This window comes from Panonychus citri, unplaced genomic scaffold (genome assembly GCF_014898815.1).
Source record: "Panonychus citri isolate SS breed McGregor unplaced genomic scaffold, ASM1489881v1 Contig00135, whole genome shotgun sequence".
NCBI classification, from domain to species: Eukaryota; Metazoa; Arthropoda; class Arachnida; order Trombidiformes; family Tetranychidae; genus Panonychus; species Panonychus citri.
The window spans coordinates 103,821-124,071 of NW_026515540.1; the positions used below are offsets into that span (position 1 = coordinate 103,821).

Consider the following 20,251-nt stretch of genomic DNA (forward strand, 5'->3'; position numbering starts at 1 on the left):
AAATTCTTATTCTTTCAGAATGAATCAGAATATAATAATATCTCTGAACTTCATTCACTCCCTGGGATAGTTGAACGATAAGAGAAAATAATGAAAAAACGAGCAATCTTGTCGATAATATTATCGTCTAATTCTAAAGGTCAACTTTTTATTAATTTCGACGGTTAATCGTATGTGTGAGTTTCGATTTTACTTTTCGAAATTCCCAAAAATTTCTGACTGGATTATTCATAAGCTATCAAGTGAGTTCGGATCTGGTCTCTGGATTGAGTTATTCAGGTAATTGATTATTCATCTCCCTCTCTTTATATATTAATATTTTGATTCTTACTTCACCCCCTTTTCCGATAACACCTTATACTTACTTGTTAGCATTATCACATTAACAGTAATCACCATGTTAGCCATTATCATGGAAAACATTATCAGCTAACTAATATCAATAATCAACAGACTGAATTGCTAATGAATGAAACAAAGTACACACAACAAGAAATAGGAAACAGCTACACCAAAAGTTTATCACTATTTTCAGTTATCAACATGGTAACAATGAATTCTGTTGATTATCTTAACTGATTCTCTGTTGGATATTGTATAAAACTGATTAACTATGTCAATGAACCATAGATCATGTTCAACGGTAAGCAAATAATTTACCATGTTGCTTATAATTATTTTCATGTTTTTGCTGGGAATATAACAAACTCATGGATCACCAGTGTTTATCCCAATATCAATCTTAAAATCTAGGGTCAAATTTACAGCTATAAACTCATGTAACAAACCAGAGAAACTCATGCTGACCTTAATCTCAAAAAGATAACTAAATTTTCAGAAAAAAACTCATTGAAAATTTATTAGTATTGAACAAAAAAAGACGAAGGACTTAATCTAATCCGCTACTTGTGAAAAAAAACTGTTTGTCTCTCATGTAATCTTCATGGTTTAATCCTTGTTTCTGAGTTTCTAACTCAGAATTCAATGAATTAACTTAATACACCTTTCGATAAGTTAGTTTTACTTTAATATTGACCAGATATTGAATCAGAATAACAATGAATACTCCCTGAGGGTAGATAAGCCTCTTAACCTTGAAACATGAGATTAAAATTGTAGTAATTTTTTTTACACTGCTCAGTTCTTGAGTACATTAAATATGTAAGTCAAATTATCATGATGATGATTAAGATTATTAATATCAATTGAAATGATCAATCAAACCTTTTGACAGACTCTCTAATAATAATATGAGAATATAATGTTATTTCATCTTTTATCACAATAAAAAAAGCATATTCATTATCGTAATCATTGTCAACATGGAAATATGCTCAATATATATTGTCTATTATTATTATATTATCAATTTAATCCCTCCACCTTCAGATAAACCATCATGATGGACATGAAAACAATAGCAACCAAAGTATGCAGAGTAATCCTTTTTTTATATGACTTTTAAAATAATGATATCATCTTCATCTCCATCATCATCATCATCAACATCATCATTCTTGTTGCTTACATTTTCATTAATAACAATAGGAGCTTGGAAATCTAATCAATTTAACCATTAAGATGGCCACAATTATCAGAATTGGATAAAGATAGTGAACAAGAGTATTACTACAAGGTATTCAATGGAAGAAAAGTTCTGAGGATAAGATGATGGGAAAGAAAAATAGTTCTGATACTTTTCTTTGCTTCTTCAATCCCACTTTCCACCCTCTTCCCTCTAATGATGGTAATTATTTTAAGGCGATCTCCCGGTGGAATTTCATCTTTCTTTCTTAGATAATAATTTTCTTTCAGCTTCTTGAAAACTCACTCAAGAAATAATTGTTTAAGAATCTCCATCATCATCTTGGTGAGTATATACAGAGTTTTTACTAGCGTTCAGAATAATTCTGATTATGATTGGGTTGAGATAAATGCTCATGGATTTCTTTTTTGTTAATATCAACTTTTCAAGCTTATCTCTTATGGTGGGTCAACAATAGGAATGCTTTTGATATAAAGTAATAATAACAAGAAAATACCTCAGGCAAACAATGATAATATCATGATAAAAATGTATTGTGGTTGCTTTTTGTTCATCGTGGATTTTTTTCCCTTCTGATATCAATGGTTGACATTTTGTTGGTTTAATTTTGATTCTGATCATGATGATGCCCATTTGATAGTTTAGATAATTTATCAAACTGACCATTAAAGTCTTGTCACCAGTTGACTAATCATCATTTACTAAATGAATGATCATCTTCCCGAATCTCTTTATTGTTTCCTCTAAAATTAAAGTTTTATTACAGAGAAAAAGTTTAAATAATTGGTCAAAGTTTCATCAGAAATTAAGTAAATATCTATTAATATTTTCTATGAAAAACTATAACCCATTTGAGAAATTATCATAGACAAAAAATGATAATATTCTTATGCCTATTAATCACTTTAATCCTTTTCGATTGAGAAAAGGCCATTCATTAAATGTATCATTATGAAGGTTTTAATCAAAATTATCATCGCTATTTGTTTGCTAGCCTAAAGTTCAAAGACCCATCACTGGTCATCTCATTCACCTTGGTACACTTTTTCACCTTTTATGTTGATATTAAATTGAATTTACATGATAATCTATGATCGCATGCTTAGCATTTACAGTAGATAAACAATCGGTGTAATTTGAACATGATTTACAAGAGTAATTCCCGGTAAACAGCATTTAAATAAAGATTGATTGAATTCCGGTTAAATTTGATTCCATGTTAACATTATCATCGTTTATCACAATCAATGAGGTCCAACCCTTTTCCTTTTCCTCTTTCTCTTTGCTTCATCTTAATTTCTAATTGCAATTTATACTAATACCAATTCTTTACCCAAAGCATCGAGCTTTCTTTTTTTTTTGCTTTTTCTGCTCAAACAATCAACTGATTAAATAGCTGATTCCATGAGAAATTCATGTTCATCTTCTATCTGAATCAATCTGTCTTAATTATCTTGAATGATAAGCACTAAATAAATTGAAGTAACAATGAAAATCATATGAACTCAAAGTGGAATCAATTTTAATCCAATAAACGAATAACGGTAATATCATCGATCTATCAATTGGTAACAATTAATTTTCCCCCTGGTAATTAAATTGTGATTAAATTCATTAATATATTTCTCTCAATTGAGAATCTTTATTGTATCATTTTACTCATGGAATCAATTTTATCGATTTATCATCAATCTCTTAACTTGTCGAGATCGATGGGGAAGAAAAGTTTTCTCTTGATTCTTTAAATTTCATAGAATAGAAAACAAAACAATCAATTGGAAATAATACCAATCAGGAACGATTCTCATCGAGTCAATCAATGTAAACGATAATAGTTGAATGACATGATTGATATACAAAAAGGTAGAGGAAAAAAATACAAATCGAATTCTCAATGAGAGAGAATTCAAAAAGTTCATTTTATATTCAATTGAACACAGAAAAGGTGAGAATCGTGAAGATGAAAAGGTAAATAGATAACACTGAATATTCAGAATGACAGTTAAGTTGAGGCAGAAAATAATCTACATGGATGATAAGCGAAAATTGTGTATTCGTTTTCATGGGAATATGAATCTACCATGTAACATGAGATCTGAGAACAATGTATCTCATGGAAAACAATCAACTCTAACTATAGATGTTGGAAACTAATCAATGGTTCAAATTGAAAATTATTTCATTTTTCCAATGAAAACTTTTCGTTTTCTTGGATCAGTTAAATAATAGTTTGATTGAAGCTTATCAGAAAATGTAACTGAGTATTTATCATGCTTGTTACCAGAATAATGATAATACGCCAAGAACAATAGGAATCGAGAAAACTGTCAATGGGAAACATTTAGAAATGTCAATCAAAATGATTAACCATTTTAGAGAGTAAAATTTGATTAGGTTCCTGATGAAAAATAATAAGAAAAGTTTCATTTGTTTTCATCATCATCACTGAATTTGAATTTGAACTGATAGGAAAAGTTATTGTTTCTTCATTGAAAGTTTATCAAGATCACATTGAGATGAAATTGAGAACTTTAAGAACTTTTTTTTCTTTTTTTAAGACTTTCATTTGGAATGGTGAAAGTTTTTCTTTTGCTTTTTCAACTTCTAGTAGAGAAAAATTTTCTATTCTCTTTTCCATCATTTATCATATTTTTCCTCATCCATAATCATCATCATCATCATGATAATTCTGGTGAGAAGTGTATAAGCCAGCGGGTAGTGAGTAAATCTTCATACACCTTTTGTCGAAAGAGGAAAAACATGAACAGTATCAGAACTTGAAGGTTACATTTTCAGGGTAAAAGTTACTTGGAAGGATAAAGAAAAGCTTAACATTGGAAATATCCTGAAGTTTGATTTATCTTCAGCTCAGAATTTTGAATATCATCTTTGGAATCATTATTCAAGGTGTATTAAGGCTTTTGACCTGCTCTTTCTTTTCCATCTTTTCTCTCTTTCTTTTCCATCATCATCATCATCATCATCTGTTCCCGGTGATTCCTTCATCTTCTAAGATGTAATATTATTCAAATGAAGGATAAACTAAAGATGATGATAATGATGAGAAAAGAAGGATAAATAAATAAGATGATGGAAGATGTTGGATGAAAGAGAAACACAATTTCAATCTATTTGAATTCCATCATGTTCATGAGTTGGAATAATATTATTGATTCTCTCTCTCTCTCTTTCCTATCCTTTTCTTTGTCTTCCTCCATCATCATAACCATCATCATTATTATCATCATGAGTATTTATTTCATCAATATCACTCTCCTGGAAGATAAACTTTAGGTAAACAACATTAAATTACATGATGTAAATTAAGATAAAGATAAAATCTCAATGACGATGATGACATAAAATATTATCTTCTTTTCAGATTACATTCATTATCATCATCATCATCTTAATTGTTGGCGGTTTAAGTTATCGATCAAAACAATCAAAACTGATTGTTATCAATGTCCAAATCCGATTTTCTAAGCTCATAGAAATACAATATAACTTGACTAATATTCAAATCAACAATTGACTGTACAATCAATCAAATATACAAGATCTTAGTTCACATATGTAATATTATTAATATTATATGATTTAATTAAACAGTTCCAAAAGAACAGAAAAAATTTCTTAATCATGATTGTTAATCCAATTATGATTATTATCATATCTGATTCCATTGAGAGATGTCAACCTTAACAAACGATAAAATGTTAATTCAATGTGTATTCTGTATATTTATCTACCTCAGCATCAACCCTGAACAGGGTGGGACAGGAAAAGGTAAGAATCTTCAAAGTCAACATTAATCTGAATCAACAATGAACATTTAACAGTTAAATGAATCATGTTATTATTAACCTTTTTGAGCAAATTTGGATAATTATCTTAATCAGATGAGAATTGGTAATATTATCATGAAGGTAATCATGTGTATTATTATTCCGAGAGTTTAAAGAGGGAAAAAAATTTAATCAGGATTTTTTTTTGTTTCAAAAGATAATTTCATCCTATCTGAGGATGATTATCATGATGATAAAGGATGAAGATAAGGTTGAAAGTAGATGAAGATGAAAGATGATGGGATGTTGAAGATAAATGATTAATGTAATGATAACAAAAAGAGCAGGTTACTTTTCACTCCCTGAACTTTTCTGATTATTCTGAGACATGATTATCATGAATTTTGATCGTAAGGATAAAAACAAAAAAAAGTTTCACGATAAACAGGGTGAAAACTCTGGATTCTTTCATGATGAACATTTTTCATTATTCTTATTAAACTGTCTTGATTGTTGATCATTTATCATTCATCTTTTAAGTGGTTAGGATTAAATTAGAAGTGAAAAATATTGTTTCCAATTTACTTTTTTCTTCTTTGCTTCTCAGTTGATTATTTAACGATCAGCAGTTTAAAAGCTAAATGTCCTTTTGTAATATCATGAATTGATCATGAGTTTATCGTGTAATTATCATGAACAAAGTGAGGGTAGAAAAACTTTCGCTTCAATGAGATTACTGAGATTGTATTGATGACAATTGGGAGTAAATGTATTAGATGAGGGAGGTTACAAGTTTAGGAGAAAAGTAAAAGCCCTCAAGTAAAAGTTAATTAGATGATCAAGGAAAAGAATTGAGGGAAAAAGTTGAGAAGAAGATGAATGAGTATTTATATGGAAAATTTTGAATCAATTCTGATTCTCGGGGGGTAAAGCTGATGGGAGGAAAGGGTAGAGGTTGAGGTGGAAGAAGGTGAATTATATTGACTGGAAGGAAGAAACAAGTTCATCAATTCTTATGGATTCTGTTTAAAGAGTAAATGATGAATTTCTATTGTGTGTTCATTCATTGTGTTCGATTCGTTTTATTACTGTAAATGTATAAATTTGAACTTTCGTTGAACTCACGAATTTCTCTCTCTCTCTCTCTCTCTCTCTCTCTCTCTCTCTCTCTCTCTCTCTCTCTCTCTCTCTCTCTCTCTCTCTCTCTCTCTCTCTCTCTCTCTCTATGTCTTTTATCAAAAACTCGACTCGTGAATTGAAACATTCAGTTCAAAAGTTTATTAGGTTTACGGTTGGTTTGATTTTAGTTCAGTAGACGAAGAGGGAATTTTTTTCTCTCTTCAAGTTGAGAGACTTGAGATTCAGTTGTAACATTGAGATGGTAAGAAAAAGATTCGAACACGAAATAATCATTTAAGAGGATGAGCAACAATCACCATGAGTTGTTCAGTACAATTGACAAGTAACTTAGAAACAATAACCTAACATTTAAGGAACTTTGGTTTCTTATGTTATGTATATATCTATGGTTTGTTGAGTTTTTTGTTTGTTTCTCTATTATCATCATGAAGATGACAATTTGCTAACAGAACCATGATTTTATCATGATGCTTGGGTTAATTTTGGAAATACTGTTTTCAAACTGTTGGAACTAACGAAAAGGTCAGTTAAATGTTCAATGATTTCATTGGTTTAGGGTAAAAAACATGAGAAAAGTAAGATTTTATCATCCATATAAAGACAGGGTGGGTCAGGGTAATAGGAAGAAGGTGGTGTTGGTATTTAGGGTGGAAAGTTGATTGCTAAGAGGAGATGAATAAAGATGAAAAATGAGGAAGAGTAATGAAAGAAAGGGACTAGTTGGTTCCAGGGAGGAAATGGAAATGGAAGATAAAGACAAAGCCAAAGACAAAAATGATGATGAAGATGAAGATGAGGATGAAGAGAAGAGAAAAATAAGGATAAAGGTGGAAGATTTTTCAAGGTCCAGTTTTTGTCAAACTGGACTTTAGCCCCTTCTTTGGTGCAATCCATCATTTAGCTGTGAGTCTTTCATGGAAAATGAGTTGATGAGTAGGGAAGAGAAGATGATTAGAAAGAGAAGGAGGAAAAGAGGGATAAACAGGATGAAAATAAAGTAGGAAGATGAGAACGTGAAAAGATTATTGGAATATCCTTAGAGAAGGATAAGAATCCACAATTCTGGAGTTTGTCCTGAGCTTTTTCAAGAATGAAACGTGAACAAGATAAGGGAGAAGAGGAAAATAAAACTCCAACTGTGAAAAGCAAATAAATGTTACGCCAATGATAATGATATCATATACATCTTATGGTATTACTCAGATATTATCATGATGCTAGATTCTCACATTGTGAATATACTGTTTCTATTCCTGAGTATTAAAATATTCTGGTAAAAAAAGGAGAGAGAGAGAGAGGAAGAAGTTGAAATAAGAAAAATGAACTTGATGGGAAAAGAGGAAAAGTGAAAAATTATCGATTCAGATGAAATCTTCAGGATGGGTGGAAACTTCAGTGTTCAAGTTATTCCTTAGATGAAGATGAGATAACTCGAGTATCTTTAAAATAATTGAATCTAAACTTTAAGATGAAAGTTTATTTTCTTAAAGCTCCATGAATTCATCATGAAAGTTTCAATTTAATTGTTTCTCTCATATGATAAGGATAACAAAAAGCAGGCAAATTTTTACTTATTTCAAGTTTCTCAAAGTCCAGAATTTCAGAGAAACATCAATACAATTTGATTGTTGGAGATAATTGTTTTCATTGTTTAAACAATACGTTAACTAGATTAACTATCGGGTTAACTATTGATCATTAATCTAAAGGGAATTGAGGGAATTTCAAATTGAACACCGATAACCTGATTATCAGATTAATAGGAGGCGGAGGTTTCAGAGAGATGGATAGTTGTATAAAGGAAGAAGAGGTCAAAAGTTTAACCAGAAAAATTGAGAGAGAAAAAAGTTCGAAAATCTCATGATCATCATCAACTGATTATCGTATTTCAAAGTGAAATTTATTGTAACTATTTACTACAATTAAGGTCAACAATTCGTTCAAAGTTGTTCGTTCAAAATCTTTATAGCAAAAGGAAATAGCTTTTTGATTGATTGGTGAATATAACTTGAAATTGTTAGATTAAAAGTTCTGAAATGTCAATAAGAAAGTAAATAGAATGGAATCGAAAAGATTTTTTTCCTTCTCCATCATGAACTTGAAATGGATTATCTGTTTTTCTCTGAATTTGAAGAGTCCCAATGAAATAAGATGTTGTACATTTGGAAGATACAATTGACAAGATTACTTTTCATGTCAAATCATTTGAATACAAACATGACTCTTTCATGGTTCCCTGAGTTTACCATGTTACCATGATTCTAACAATATTCTAAGTATGAATTTTTATTCCTTTCATATTGGCTAGATATTATTTTCTGTATTCTCTTTTCCATGAAAATTATACTTATATATTATATGATTGTGTCTTTTGAAATATGAGAGATGTACTTTGGTTATTGAAAGAAAAACATTGATTTGAATGAACTTTTTTTCCGGATGAAACATTTACATGGGAAAAAGAGTAACAGTTAAAGGGGTAATTGGATCGAAATGGATTGTGATTAGATGAATGAATCGATCATATTAAGATTAATCATATTACATGGAGAATAAGGTGTGAGATGGAATAATTTTGGTAAATTATGTATCCAAGTTTGAAATTATCGAATGACATTTATTTGTGATCTAATCTGATTCGTTTGACATTTTGAACAAATGCTTCTTTCTGTTGATCATCATGAAACATGAATCTTATGATATTCTGATTATTCTGAATCATTTAATTGGAACTGAATCTTATCCAATATGTTAGTACATCTCGTTTACTTTTTTTCTTCTCTCTCGTCATCATCTTCATGTCAATAAGCCAAAAAACTGGTCAAAGATGAAAAGAAAATCCCTTGACCTTAAAGGTTATCAATCATCTTTTGAATGAAAAGCATCTCATCAAGAAGATAATCACCTGATCTTTGAGAATGAGATCATTGAGAACTTTGAGAAAAGGAAAAAAATCCCGAATTTAACTAGAACTTTTTTCCCTTTTCTCTCTCTCTTTCTTTCTTTCTTTCTTTCGTAGTTTTCGAGAAATTGATATAATCGAATTACCAATTACTATTATCATGGGAACTCGAACCAATGCCAATTAAGTCTCTTCACACAATCAAATTTAATCTACAATCAAATGATCAATGACCCTTCAATCAATTCGCTGATCGAAAGTTTTTATCATAGAAAAAAAATTTTTTCGATTTTTTTGTCTTCTCATCGATTTTAATTCTCTTGCATTTGGAAATGTAATTTTGATTGTAATTAGAAATTAAACTTGCTAATAATTAACTAATTTGTAATTCAATTGTTTACTAAACCTTTTCTGATCAAAAATCGATCATACTAAATTTGTCTATTGGCTGATTGTTGTTAAGTTATTGGTTAGAATTACAATTAACTGTTTAATATAAATTCATGAGCAAAGTTATTGAATAAATTGTTTGATGTGATCATTATGATTCAGCGATATGTGAATCCATGATTCTTATACATGATTATCTTATCATGAACTGAATTAAGATCCAAAATTGAGAAGGTCAAAAGTGAATTAGTATTAATAGAATTGCGATTGATTAACTTTTATCAGATTAACGTTAGAATGAGATGAGATCGTTTGAGAAACGATAATAATGATAATCAAAAGGTTGAGATGGCAATTGTTTTGTTTTTAATAATAAGAACTTTTTATTTCATGAAATCAGTTGAATCGTTTGATTTGAAGTTTATCAGGACAAAACTATTATCATGATTGTTGTCAGAATGATAATAATACACCAAGAACGATAGAGATGGAGAAACCTGTCAATGGGAAACATTTCGAAGTGAATTAACTGTCCATCAAAATGATTAACCATCGTTTCTTTACAGGATAAAATTTGATTGGGTTCATGGTAGAAAATAATCAGAAAAGTTCCATTCGTTTTCATCAATGAATTTGAATTTGAACTTATATCATGAGTCATTGTTTCTTCATCGCAAGTTTACATCTTACGGCTTTTAATTTCTAAGCTTTTATCACCATAAAGATCATCTTAGAAATCGAGAAGAATAAGAACTTTTTTTGGCAATCTTTCAATTTGGAATAAAAGAGAAAATTTTGATTCTCTTTTTTCCATCATTCATCATGATTTTTCCTCATCCATAATCATCATTATCATGATAATTCTGGCTAGAAGTGCACAGAGCCGGCATCAAGTGTGTAAATCTTTTTTTTTATATACCTTTTGTATTGAAAGAGGAGAAACATCAACAGTATCAGAACTTCAAGGTTACATTTTCAGGGTTGTTAATTGATATTGGAAGGATAAAGAAATTTTAACAGGGAGAGATATCCTGAAGTTTGATTTATCTGTAAAATACACAGAATTTTCAATATCATCTTTGAATCATTATGCAAGGTGTATGTGTGTATGTGTGTATGTTTGTTTTGTTTGTCTTAAAGGGCTTTTGACCAGTTCTTTTCCGTCTTCTCTCTTGTTCCATCATAAAAATCTCGAGGCGAGTTGGGAACAGATCATTGCAATTTCTTCAGCTTCACTTTTCTTAATGTTGCTTTGTACATCTGATGAGTAAGAGTCACCTGGATAAGGTTCATTCCGTTGAAATTGCGAAACGACAATCTGACCATTACCATTCAACAATTTTTTCATAAATTGAAAATATTCTGGACTATATTGATTTTTCATGTGCATAAACTTAATATTTTGTCTTTGGACACTTTTTTCAATTGCTGCTGGCATTTTGATTTTATTCTGATAAGATCCGTTATCGGTAAAGGTTAATTCACTTAAACGAAGAGCCATCTCACTTTCTTGAGTATCCATACGACGATAAAATAAAATATATGCATTCCACCAACGCTTTTGTCGTCTATATGACATCCTTTTCCACATATGATCAAATCCTTCGCCCATGTAGTAACCTCCAAAACATTGGACCTTCATTTCTTCATCATCATCCAATTTACATTCTGATACATCACCGTCATCAAATCTGTACCATTTACGTGAACCATCAATATTTTATGCTGGCTAACTGTGACAAGATGAAGATCCAGGTGAACTTGTGTATTCCAAATCCTCTTCGATAATTTCACCTTCAATTTTAGCTAAACCGTTAACAGTATAAGCATCCATATCCAAAACTCGAGGGAATTCAAAATAATCGTTAAATTTGATGGCACAGGAACGTTCAAAATCATAATCAAAACGTTTCAATTGAATTGCTAAAACTGGTGGTAGCTTTTTGATACACAATCGTTTAACAGTTTCAACTTTACGATTACATTTTTCACAATGATAAGCATTAGCACCTTCCAATAAATCACCTTTAACATATTGTTCCAATGAATCTAATAGATTACTATGATTTCTTATGTCGATGTTTAAAGTTGTAAAAGGTTCTTCACGAGAGTATCTAAGAAAAAGAAAGTTAAATGAAGAGAAAATTAGTTAATTAGTGTTCAATTGTTAAATTAAATTTTCTCATTAACGTACCTATGCGGACATTCCTTGCAAATCTTTTGATCGGCGAAAGATCCACCGAAAATTTTGGTCATGATTGGAGAACAGCCCAACAATTTGAGAGCTTCATCAATAGAATCGACTAAACTATTGAAAAATTCAAGGGCATCATGTTGCTCACGTAAATTGACTGGTTCACCCCAAAGTCTATGGATGTTAATTGTGTAGCAAAAAAAAGAAATTACGTTAATTATATAAATTTTTATAGTTCAAAATTACGGAAAATTATGAGTATCATTGTGCGATGCTTACTTGAAATGCCTCCAAAAGCCTCTCGGTACATAATACTGAAGCTTGGACAGAGCCAAATGTCCAAAAATTGCTTGGGTATATTTGAAAACTCCTAGATTATAATCACGTCGAGATTCATAGACGGACCGTTTTGAATCATCTTCAGGGACACTGGGATATAAGGTGCTGATAATATTATCCACCATTTCCTCTGAGAAATCTTCATTTAAATCAGTTGCAGCTCCTTCGACTGATAAAATACCATCTCTAACCTCGGGTATCATGTAAAGCTGTTGAAAGACTGAGTTCATATAACAAGTTGCTCCTGCATTTTTTAAACCAACAAAACCACGAGATGGTCGAGGCCCAATAGGAGGTTGATATTCCCATTCAGTAAGATGTTGTTCATTGTCTGAATAGAACATCTCATTGAGATTATCAACTAAATATTTTAAATTTGGTATACAATCAGTACCCAAAGCTACAAGGCAATCGTAAGCCGCATTAAGGGTGGCTGAAGTGGTGCATATTGGATTAACTTCTTCAATATTGAGATTACTTTGATCAAAAGTTGAGGAGCTTGGTATGGATGTTAATGATGATGAGGGAGTTACAGTGATCACATCGTTTTTTGTAGAGTCAGATGGTGGAGATTGTTGAGTTTGAGACTGTGATTGTGCATGTTGAATTGGTTGCTGTTGTTGTAATTGATTCTGAGGTTGAGGTTGAGACTGAGGCTGAAGTTGAGGCTGAGGCTGAGGCTGGAGCTGAAGTAAGGGCAAAGATTGGGGCTGTAACTGTTGTTGGATTGGTTGGGATGGTTGTGATTGTGATTGTGTCTGGGGCTGGAATTGAGGTAGCGGTAGAGATTGGGATTGGGACTGAGACTGTTGTGATTGCTGTTGGGATGGTTGTAGCTGTAATTGAGTTTGTGGCTGAAGCTCAGGCAAGGGTAGTGATTGAGACTGTTGTGATTGTTGTGACTGTTGTTGCTGGGATGGTGGAGGTTGAGATGCTCGTTGCAAAATGACCATTGCTCTTGATGCAGTGAAAATATATTCATCAATTAGAACACGAATTAAATCTTTCTTTCCTGATTGTTGTTGACTTGGATCATCAGATACTCTAATTAAATCGTATACTTCATTTTTCGCAATCGTTTTAAGCAAGTAAATTAGCTCTCTGGTTATACTTAGATGGCCTTCCAGTAACTTTTCCTCAATAACCCCATTTCGGACTAGGTATTGCTGTATGAATAAAAAACAAAAAGAGAAATTAATTAGAAACTATTATTATATTCTAAATATTAATCAAAACTTACCTTGACATTACTAAGAAGATAAATTTCATTTTCGAGGAACTGTTGAGCTATAGGAAGTGGACACCGGATACATCGAGCATTATTTAACAATTTACAAAATAAATGGAAAAACTCTTCTGAAGTATTGTAATGTCCATTCACGGAGACGGTTGAACTTAGATGATGATGTAGTAAATTGATGAAGTTAATCAACACTTCATTGCTAAGTGCACATTTGGTAGCAATTAAAGAAAATTGTTCACTGGCTGTTAATCTTATTGATCTGCAGAAGAAAAAAAAACAATTTTAATAATTTAATCTAAAACTAACCAATGGTAATTTAAAGGTTTTACCTTTCACGGCAAATTAATAAAACGTCGATAACAAAACGATGCCAAACACTATCTCTAATGAGTTGATCTAAAGTCCATGGTGATATCATAAACATAAGTGTCAGAATATTTAAACCAAGTTTACAAACAGTATAAACAGGAGAGTCGGGACGATGAAGATTACCAGTGACGACAAGTCGATGAAGCACTTCAATATCTTCATGAAGAGCAGCTTCTTCACCAGTTACCGTTGCCCAGCAAAGCATCATTAGTGAACCAACTGAGTTAAGATCGGGTAAACTTGAGATAACACGAGATCGAAACACTTCATCATCGTTATCAACAAGTTTTTGAGCTGTTTGTATGGCAATTTCTCTAACCATACCAGCGCTTAATGGATGAGGAATTATTTCAAGTGCTGTCCGAAGATTTATCAAATAGTCATCAACATTTTTTAAACTTGTAATGTTGGGTAGTGTTGATGCTAATGAAGATGGAGTAGATGAATTTAATATCAGATAATGGCCTAGGCAGGTTAGCACTAGTCCACTTATCCGTAACACAGTTTGATAGACTAAGCTGTAAAGTTGATTAGAAAAAAAGGAAAAAAAAAAGAAAATTAGTTTCGAAAGTGATGGAAAACTAGTGACAACTTTGACCTACATTTTAGCGTAATCAGCAGCAGTAGATACAAAATTGTTACGCGTTAGTAATTCGACAACTTTGAAACCGCAGCCACTTTTTATGAAATCATAATGAAACATTCGCGCCTCTTCTGAGAGTGGATTTCTTGAGGGCATAAGTAAAGCATAAATAACGCCAAGACTATAAAGTATTCGGGTGGGTGATGATCCATAAAATAATTCGTCGAATTCAGCGCCAAAATCAGTATCATTTACATTTTCTGCACATTTTTTACAAAGAGTTTTAAGATTTTCGACTATAGTCACGTCAGGAGGTATTATGGTTAATATCAAGGGAGCAGTATCACACAGAGATTCATGCCGAAGCGACATCCCAAGATCAAGCAGTTGCAAGAAAAAATTAACATATTTATGTTCCTTTGACAGAATCTGAGAAAAATAAAGAAAAATAAAATATTAAAATAAAATAAACAGAAAATGTAATATAACAAAGTACTTACCACTCCTGGTAGGGAGTTTTCTGCCTCTAAACTTGGACCCTCAAAATTGTTACCTGGCGAACCGGAAGAGCTGTCAGAGGAGGAATCAGGAGATGTGGGAGCATTCAGAGAGGATTGATATAGCTTAGCATTCAATACCTAAAAGTGAAATAAGAGAGAGAGAGAAAGATAGATAAAATCAGAATCAGAACTTGTATAAAATGAATAGTTTAAACATCTTGGTGTTAATTTACATTAACCATAAGATTTTCAGACACTGATTATGATTGTAAGTTAAATGAACATACCACTTCATCACGATCAGGTAATTCTGTAATTAGTTTATCTTCACGATTAGCATCATTTTTAGTATTTTCATCACAGAGGAATAAATCGACGTCCATGTTCATATTATTTGCTTTGATCCTGAGAAATTGGAGATGAGGAAAGAAGAAAAGAGAGAGAGAAAATTAAATTGTTATCTTAATTTAAACAATTCGGAAAGGGTGTGTTTGTAAATGAGTAATAAAAAATGACGTTACATTGATAAAATTTGTTTCTTAATAGTTGATATATATTCATTTCGATGTGTCCATATTTGAATATCCTCTATATGTCTTGCTTGATTTGGAAAACGAACTGTCAATGAGACTTGTTCACCTCGAACCGCTTTAACCAAAGGAAGAATTGTTCGTTCATCACCAAAATCAGTATCACATTGGTGTAAATACTCATAAAGTAATCTTAAAACTCGTGACATTCGAGAAAGCTCATATTCCACTCTTGCTCCAGCTGATTCATCTTTACGAAGAATGGAAACAGTATCATAGGCAGCTTGTAATCTACCCATGCAGGAACTAATTAAATCATGATGAATATTTACTTGGTGTTGCTCTAAATTTGGACCAAGATTGGTATAAGTTTCTTTAAGCAAAGCAATACCCCAATTTGCTACTTCATCACTACAATTTAAAACGATCCTCCAAAGATAATCAAGACCAATAAGCTCCAAATCTTGGGTAAGAAGACAGTGTTTCTTTGCAATAAATTTACCTTCCTTAAGGTTAACTGCTTCAAAGAAACGATTAAAACATTCAATTCCACTTTCGGTGATTAAAATTGGATCCAATTTTAAAATATTATTTTCAAAGAAATCACGATTAATTTCAGGATCTAAATCTTGTTCTTCCGACATTAAAACGGAAAACCAACGGAAACAGGCTTCACGATCTTCATGGAAAATGGCATTTTCAGCTAAACATTGCCAAACTTGTTTCGCTTGGGGTGCACATAACCAAACTCGACCATCTTTAAGTAAAAATCTTAGAAAATTGAGCCTTTCGATAACTTCTTGCATATGTGAATACCTTTTACCCTCTGAAATTGTTTGCGCATTAACATCATTACCTTTCTTTTCAGCTAATTGTCGAACTTTTTTCATATATTTAGATAAATTTTCAGAGACTAAAACTACTAAGGAATGTTGACTATGTAATCTACCGATTACATCATGACGATAAACGACACCTCCATGAGTTTCTATTGTTGACGTTGTCTCTTGACGATATTTTTTGGTATTTGATAGAAAGGTAGGTCCATATGAGGGAATAACTTCACGTTGACAAAAGAAATCATCATATTGCCTAATTTTATCAGTCAATTTTAGTGGAAGCTTATGAAGATGAGAAGTATTCACTTCACTTGATTGATTAGTTGTTGCAGTTGTTGTTGTTGTTGTTGAAGATGATGATGGTGGTGATGTAGAGGTTTCGGTTGCTTTTGAGGTTGCAGATAAGGTTAATGTTGATGAAATGCTGGCTGTAGAGTTAGAAATTGATGTAACGAGTGGTGTTGTTGATGATGATGGTGAAGATAAAGTTGGTAGGGTTACCGAAGCTTGGACTGGATTAATTGACTTTGACAGAGGTTGAACGGGACAAGTGAAACTCTGGAAAGAAGAGGAAGATGAAGACTCTGGATATTTTTTATTATTTGGTGCAATGTTTTCCAATACCAATTGATCCAATGGGATGGTCATTGTTGCTTCTTCCATTTGAATGGTGCTACTTCTTTCAACCGGAGTAATAAATGGTATTGAAGGAGTTGGTGATTCTGATGGAGCCATTGAGGTTGATGTTAATGATACGGTGGCTGCAGTAGTTGAGGTTAAAGTTGTGGTTGATGATGATGATGATAACGATAAAATGGTTGTTACTGGTGTTGATATTGTTGTACCACATCCGGTTGACTGATAGGTTGGTTTGACAACAGGAGCCCATATAAGATTTGATTGAGTATCTGAGGCGGAAAAGTTGGATGGGGCTTCAGGTAAGAGACAGCAAATCTCTCGTATCAATTTCAATGCAGGTAAAACCCAATCATTATCCTCTTTTTTCAATTCTTCAACACATTTATCTAACCATTCAGTTTTTTGTGAATCTCGATCTTGACAACAACTATAATCTAATATTTTGACATGAGCAGCTAATGCTTGATCCATTATGTCAGTTGGAATATCCTCACTGTGCGCTAAATTCCAGAAAAGGTTTAACACTTTATTAGCCATGACACCATCTTTATCATCTTCAGCTAGACGACGAATCAGCTCAAGTAATTTTTCCCTTTGTTTTTTATTCGCTTTAGTCCAACTACTGCGAAAACATTCAAATAGATGATCCAATTGTTCCGGTGTAAAATCCCAGGCTAATTTAGCCAATAGATCGTGCATATTTTTCACTATAGCTTCATGTTTACCCGATTGAGCTGCCCAAAGATCATCTAAATCTTGTAAAGTTAAGGCTTTCTCTTTTATCACAAATCGAATTATTTTCTCTAATTTTTCAACATATTGAGGCTGATGGAGACTATCTTTTAGAACAATTTGTAATATCCTATTCTCTCGAATCCATTGAGCCATTCGAGCTGCAGTTAACCAATCTTCTTCTTCAACAAGATTAAGTTGACCCTCAGTTGAACTGGAGGCATCACAAACGATTGATGATGTTGCCATGGTAGAAGCTGCTGGATAAGGGGCTACATCGGCGGGTAAAATGTCACAAATATTGTTCTCGACAGTTTCATTGGCTGTTGTTGTTGTTGTTGTTGTTGCTGTTGCTGTAGCTGTTGTTGTTGCGGTTGAAGTTGTTGCCGTTGTTGGTATTGTTGTTGATGATGTTATTGTTGTTGCTGTTGTCGTTGTCGTTGCTATTGATGATCCACCTTCAGGTTTATTACCAAGTCGCATGAATGAATTTGTTGCCACACTGGCTATCACTTTGTTTATTTCATTGAGAGCATTCATTCTACCATTGAAAGATGAAATTTGTAATAGACGTAAAATTATTTTGAGACGAAATATTTCCAACTCTCGGATTCTTTCCTCTTGATTAGGTACACGAGATGCAAGATTTTTTAAACTTTTTACAACACCAGAGAGAACATCATTTTTCCCTTCATTTTTTGATTCTTTCTTCAATTCTTCATCATTTAAACTTTCCAGAAAGATAGGCACACTTTCAATAATTGATAGAAAATAGGTTATCACTGTCTCAACGGTAAGAAGCTCATAACATTGTCCAAATGGTTTGAGCAAGGCGGCAATCAATGGCACAGTTAATGGTGGACCTTTTTCAAACCTTTCCATTAACTTTTGGAAACCATCTAAACGACCAAAATAATTAATTAGATCAACTAACCATCCTTGAGGACAACGAGAATCAGGAGATTGGGCATAAACTTTTTCTTCTCCATGATTATGAGATTGGTTAGATGAAGATGATGAAAGGCTCTCAAGGCTATTCATATTGAACATGTGAAACCTACAAGAAGAAAGAAACAAAAAAAAAGAAATATTTTTAAAATCATAAACAATTTAGGATCATCATCAATTTTCTGATTTTATGATATGATATGTGTTTAAAAACACGTGAGAATACATTTTATAATCTCAATAGATTGAGTAGACAGTTGGAAAACCAAAAAAAAAGCAAATGTCGTAATGGTAAATAGAATCATTTTTGACAACAAGATCATTTTCTCCTTAAATGATGAAACTACGACTTACTTATTGTTTGGGTTAAAGACCATAGCTAAAAGGTCCAGAGTAGGGAAACAATCATCTTTAAGTTTGATAACAATTAATTCCAGAAGGCGTTCACAGTTTTGGAAAATGCATTTCTGTTGAAAGGAAGAAAAAGAGAGAAGAATAAGTTAATCATGGTTAGATGGGTAAAAGGCGATAGAAGAAGAAGTGAAAAAAAAAGGTAACAAAATGAGAAAAGAGGTAAAGACAGAGAGCAAATACAAAAGGTAAATTAGACAGGAGAGAGAAAGAGAAAGAGACAGAAAGAGACAGAGAGATTGAAAGAAAAGGAGTAAGCGTTTACGAGACAAGAAGATAGAAAAGTGAGAGAGAGAGTAAATAAAATTGGTTAGAAAAGGGATGAGACGGAGAAAGAAACATTAGTCTGATTGGTATCAGGTGCTTGAAAGGTAAATAGAAAAGTTTGATTGTAAATCAAGATGATGGTGATGATGGTGATGATGATGGGGATGATGATGATGATGATGACTCACATGAATTCCAAATTTCCAACCGGTGACTGCTTCATCGGTTAGAATACGAGTAAATGATATGGTTAAACCTTCTCGGATAAATCTTTGGCAAGGCTCACATTTGGTATCTAAACCACGGGCAGCTAAATCGGTAGAAGCTCTTAACAAAACCTCTAAATGACCCTCAGGTAAAACAGGAATGATCCACCGAGGCCAGCTGATCATTTGTTCCAATCGATTTAAATCAGCAACAGGGAACAGTGAGATTCTTGCTTCATCTGAGATGTCCTCTGAATCTGATGATGAATCTGAATACATAATATTATTTTATAGACAATTTATTGTACAATTATGTAGAGTCAATGATGTTGGAATTTTGAAAGACACATGTCAGATTTGATCTACTTTAATTACTATAAATTTACACATTAATCTGAATAAAATAAAAAAAATGTAAGATGTAAAATTGGAGAGAGAACTGAATGAGAAGAATAAGATAAATACGGCTCAAGTTCGGCGCAAGTTGGAATCGAATTGGCTGAGCCGATGGAAAACCGCTCATTCCAAAGAGTAGAAACAAAGAAAAGGAAAACAACAGGTGGAGCCACTGGTTGATTATTCTTTTAACTTTGATTCGGTTTGAAAGTCTCTTCGGGTCTTTGAAGAGGGAAAACAATTAAGTTAATTGAATTAACGAAACAAAATTAGAGGTTAAGGAGACGAG

General features: G+C 32.3%; 1 protein-coding gene across 1 annotated transcript; it reads right to left on the reverse strand.

Moving 5' to 3' along the window:
* Positions 1-10,121: 10,121 nt before the first annotated feature.
* On the reverse strand, positions 10,122-20,022 carry LOC128392078 (probable ubiquitin carboxyl-terminal hydrolase FAF-X). The gene is given in 11 exon segments (XM_053352059.1): positions 10,122-11,880; positions 11,961-12,134; positions 12,240-13,465; positions 13,540-13,801; positions 13,872-14,429; positions 14,514-14,923; positions 14,995-15,132; positions 15,282-15,399; positions 15,516-18,791; positions 19,037-19,149; positions 19,549-20,022. Coding segments are annotated over 11 exon segments (7,506 nt in total). The 5' UTR covers positions 19,846-20,022; the 3' UTR covers positions 10,122-10,946.
* Between the last annotated feature and the right edge of the window lie 229 nt (positions 20,023-20,251).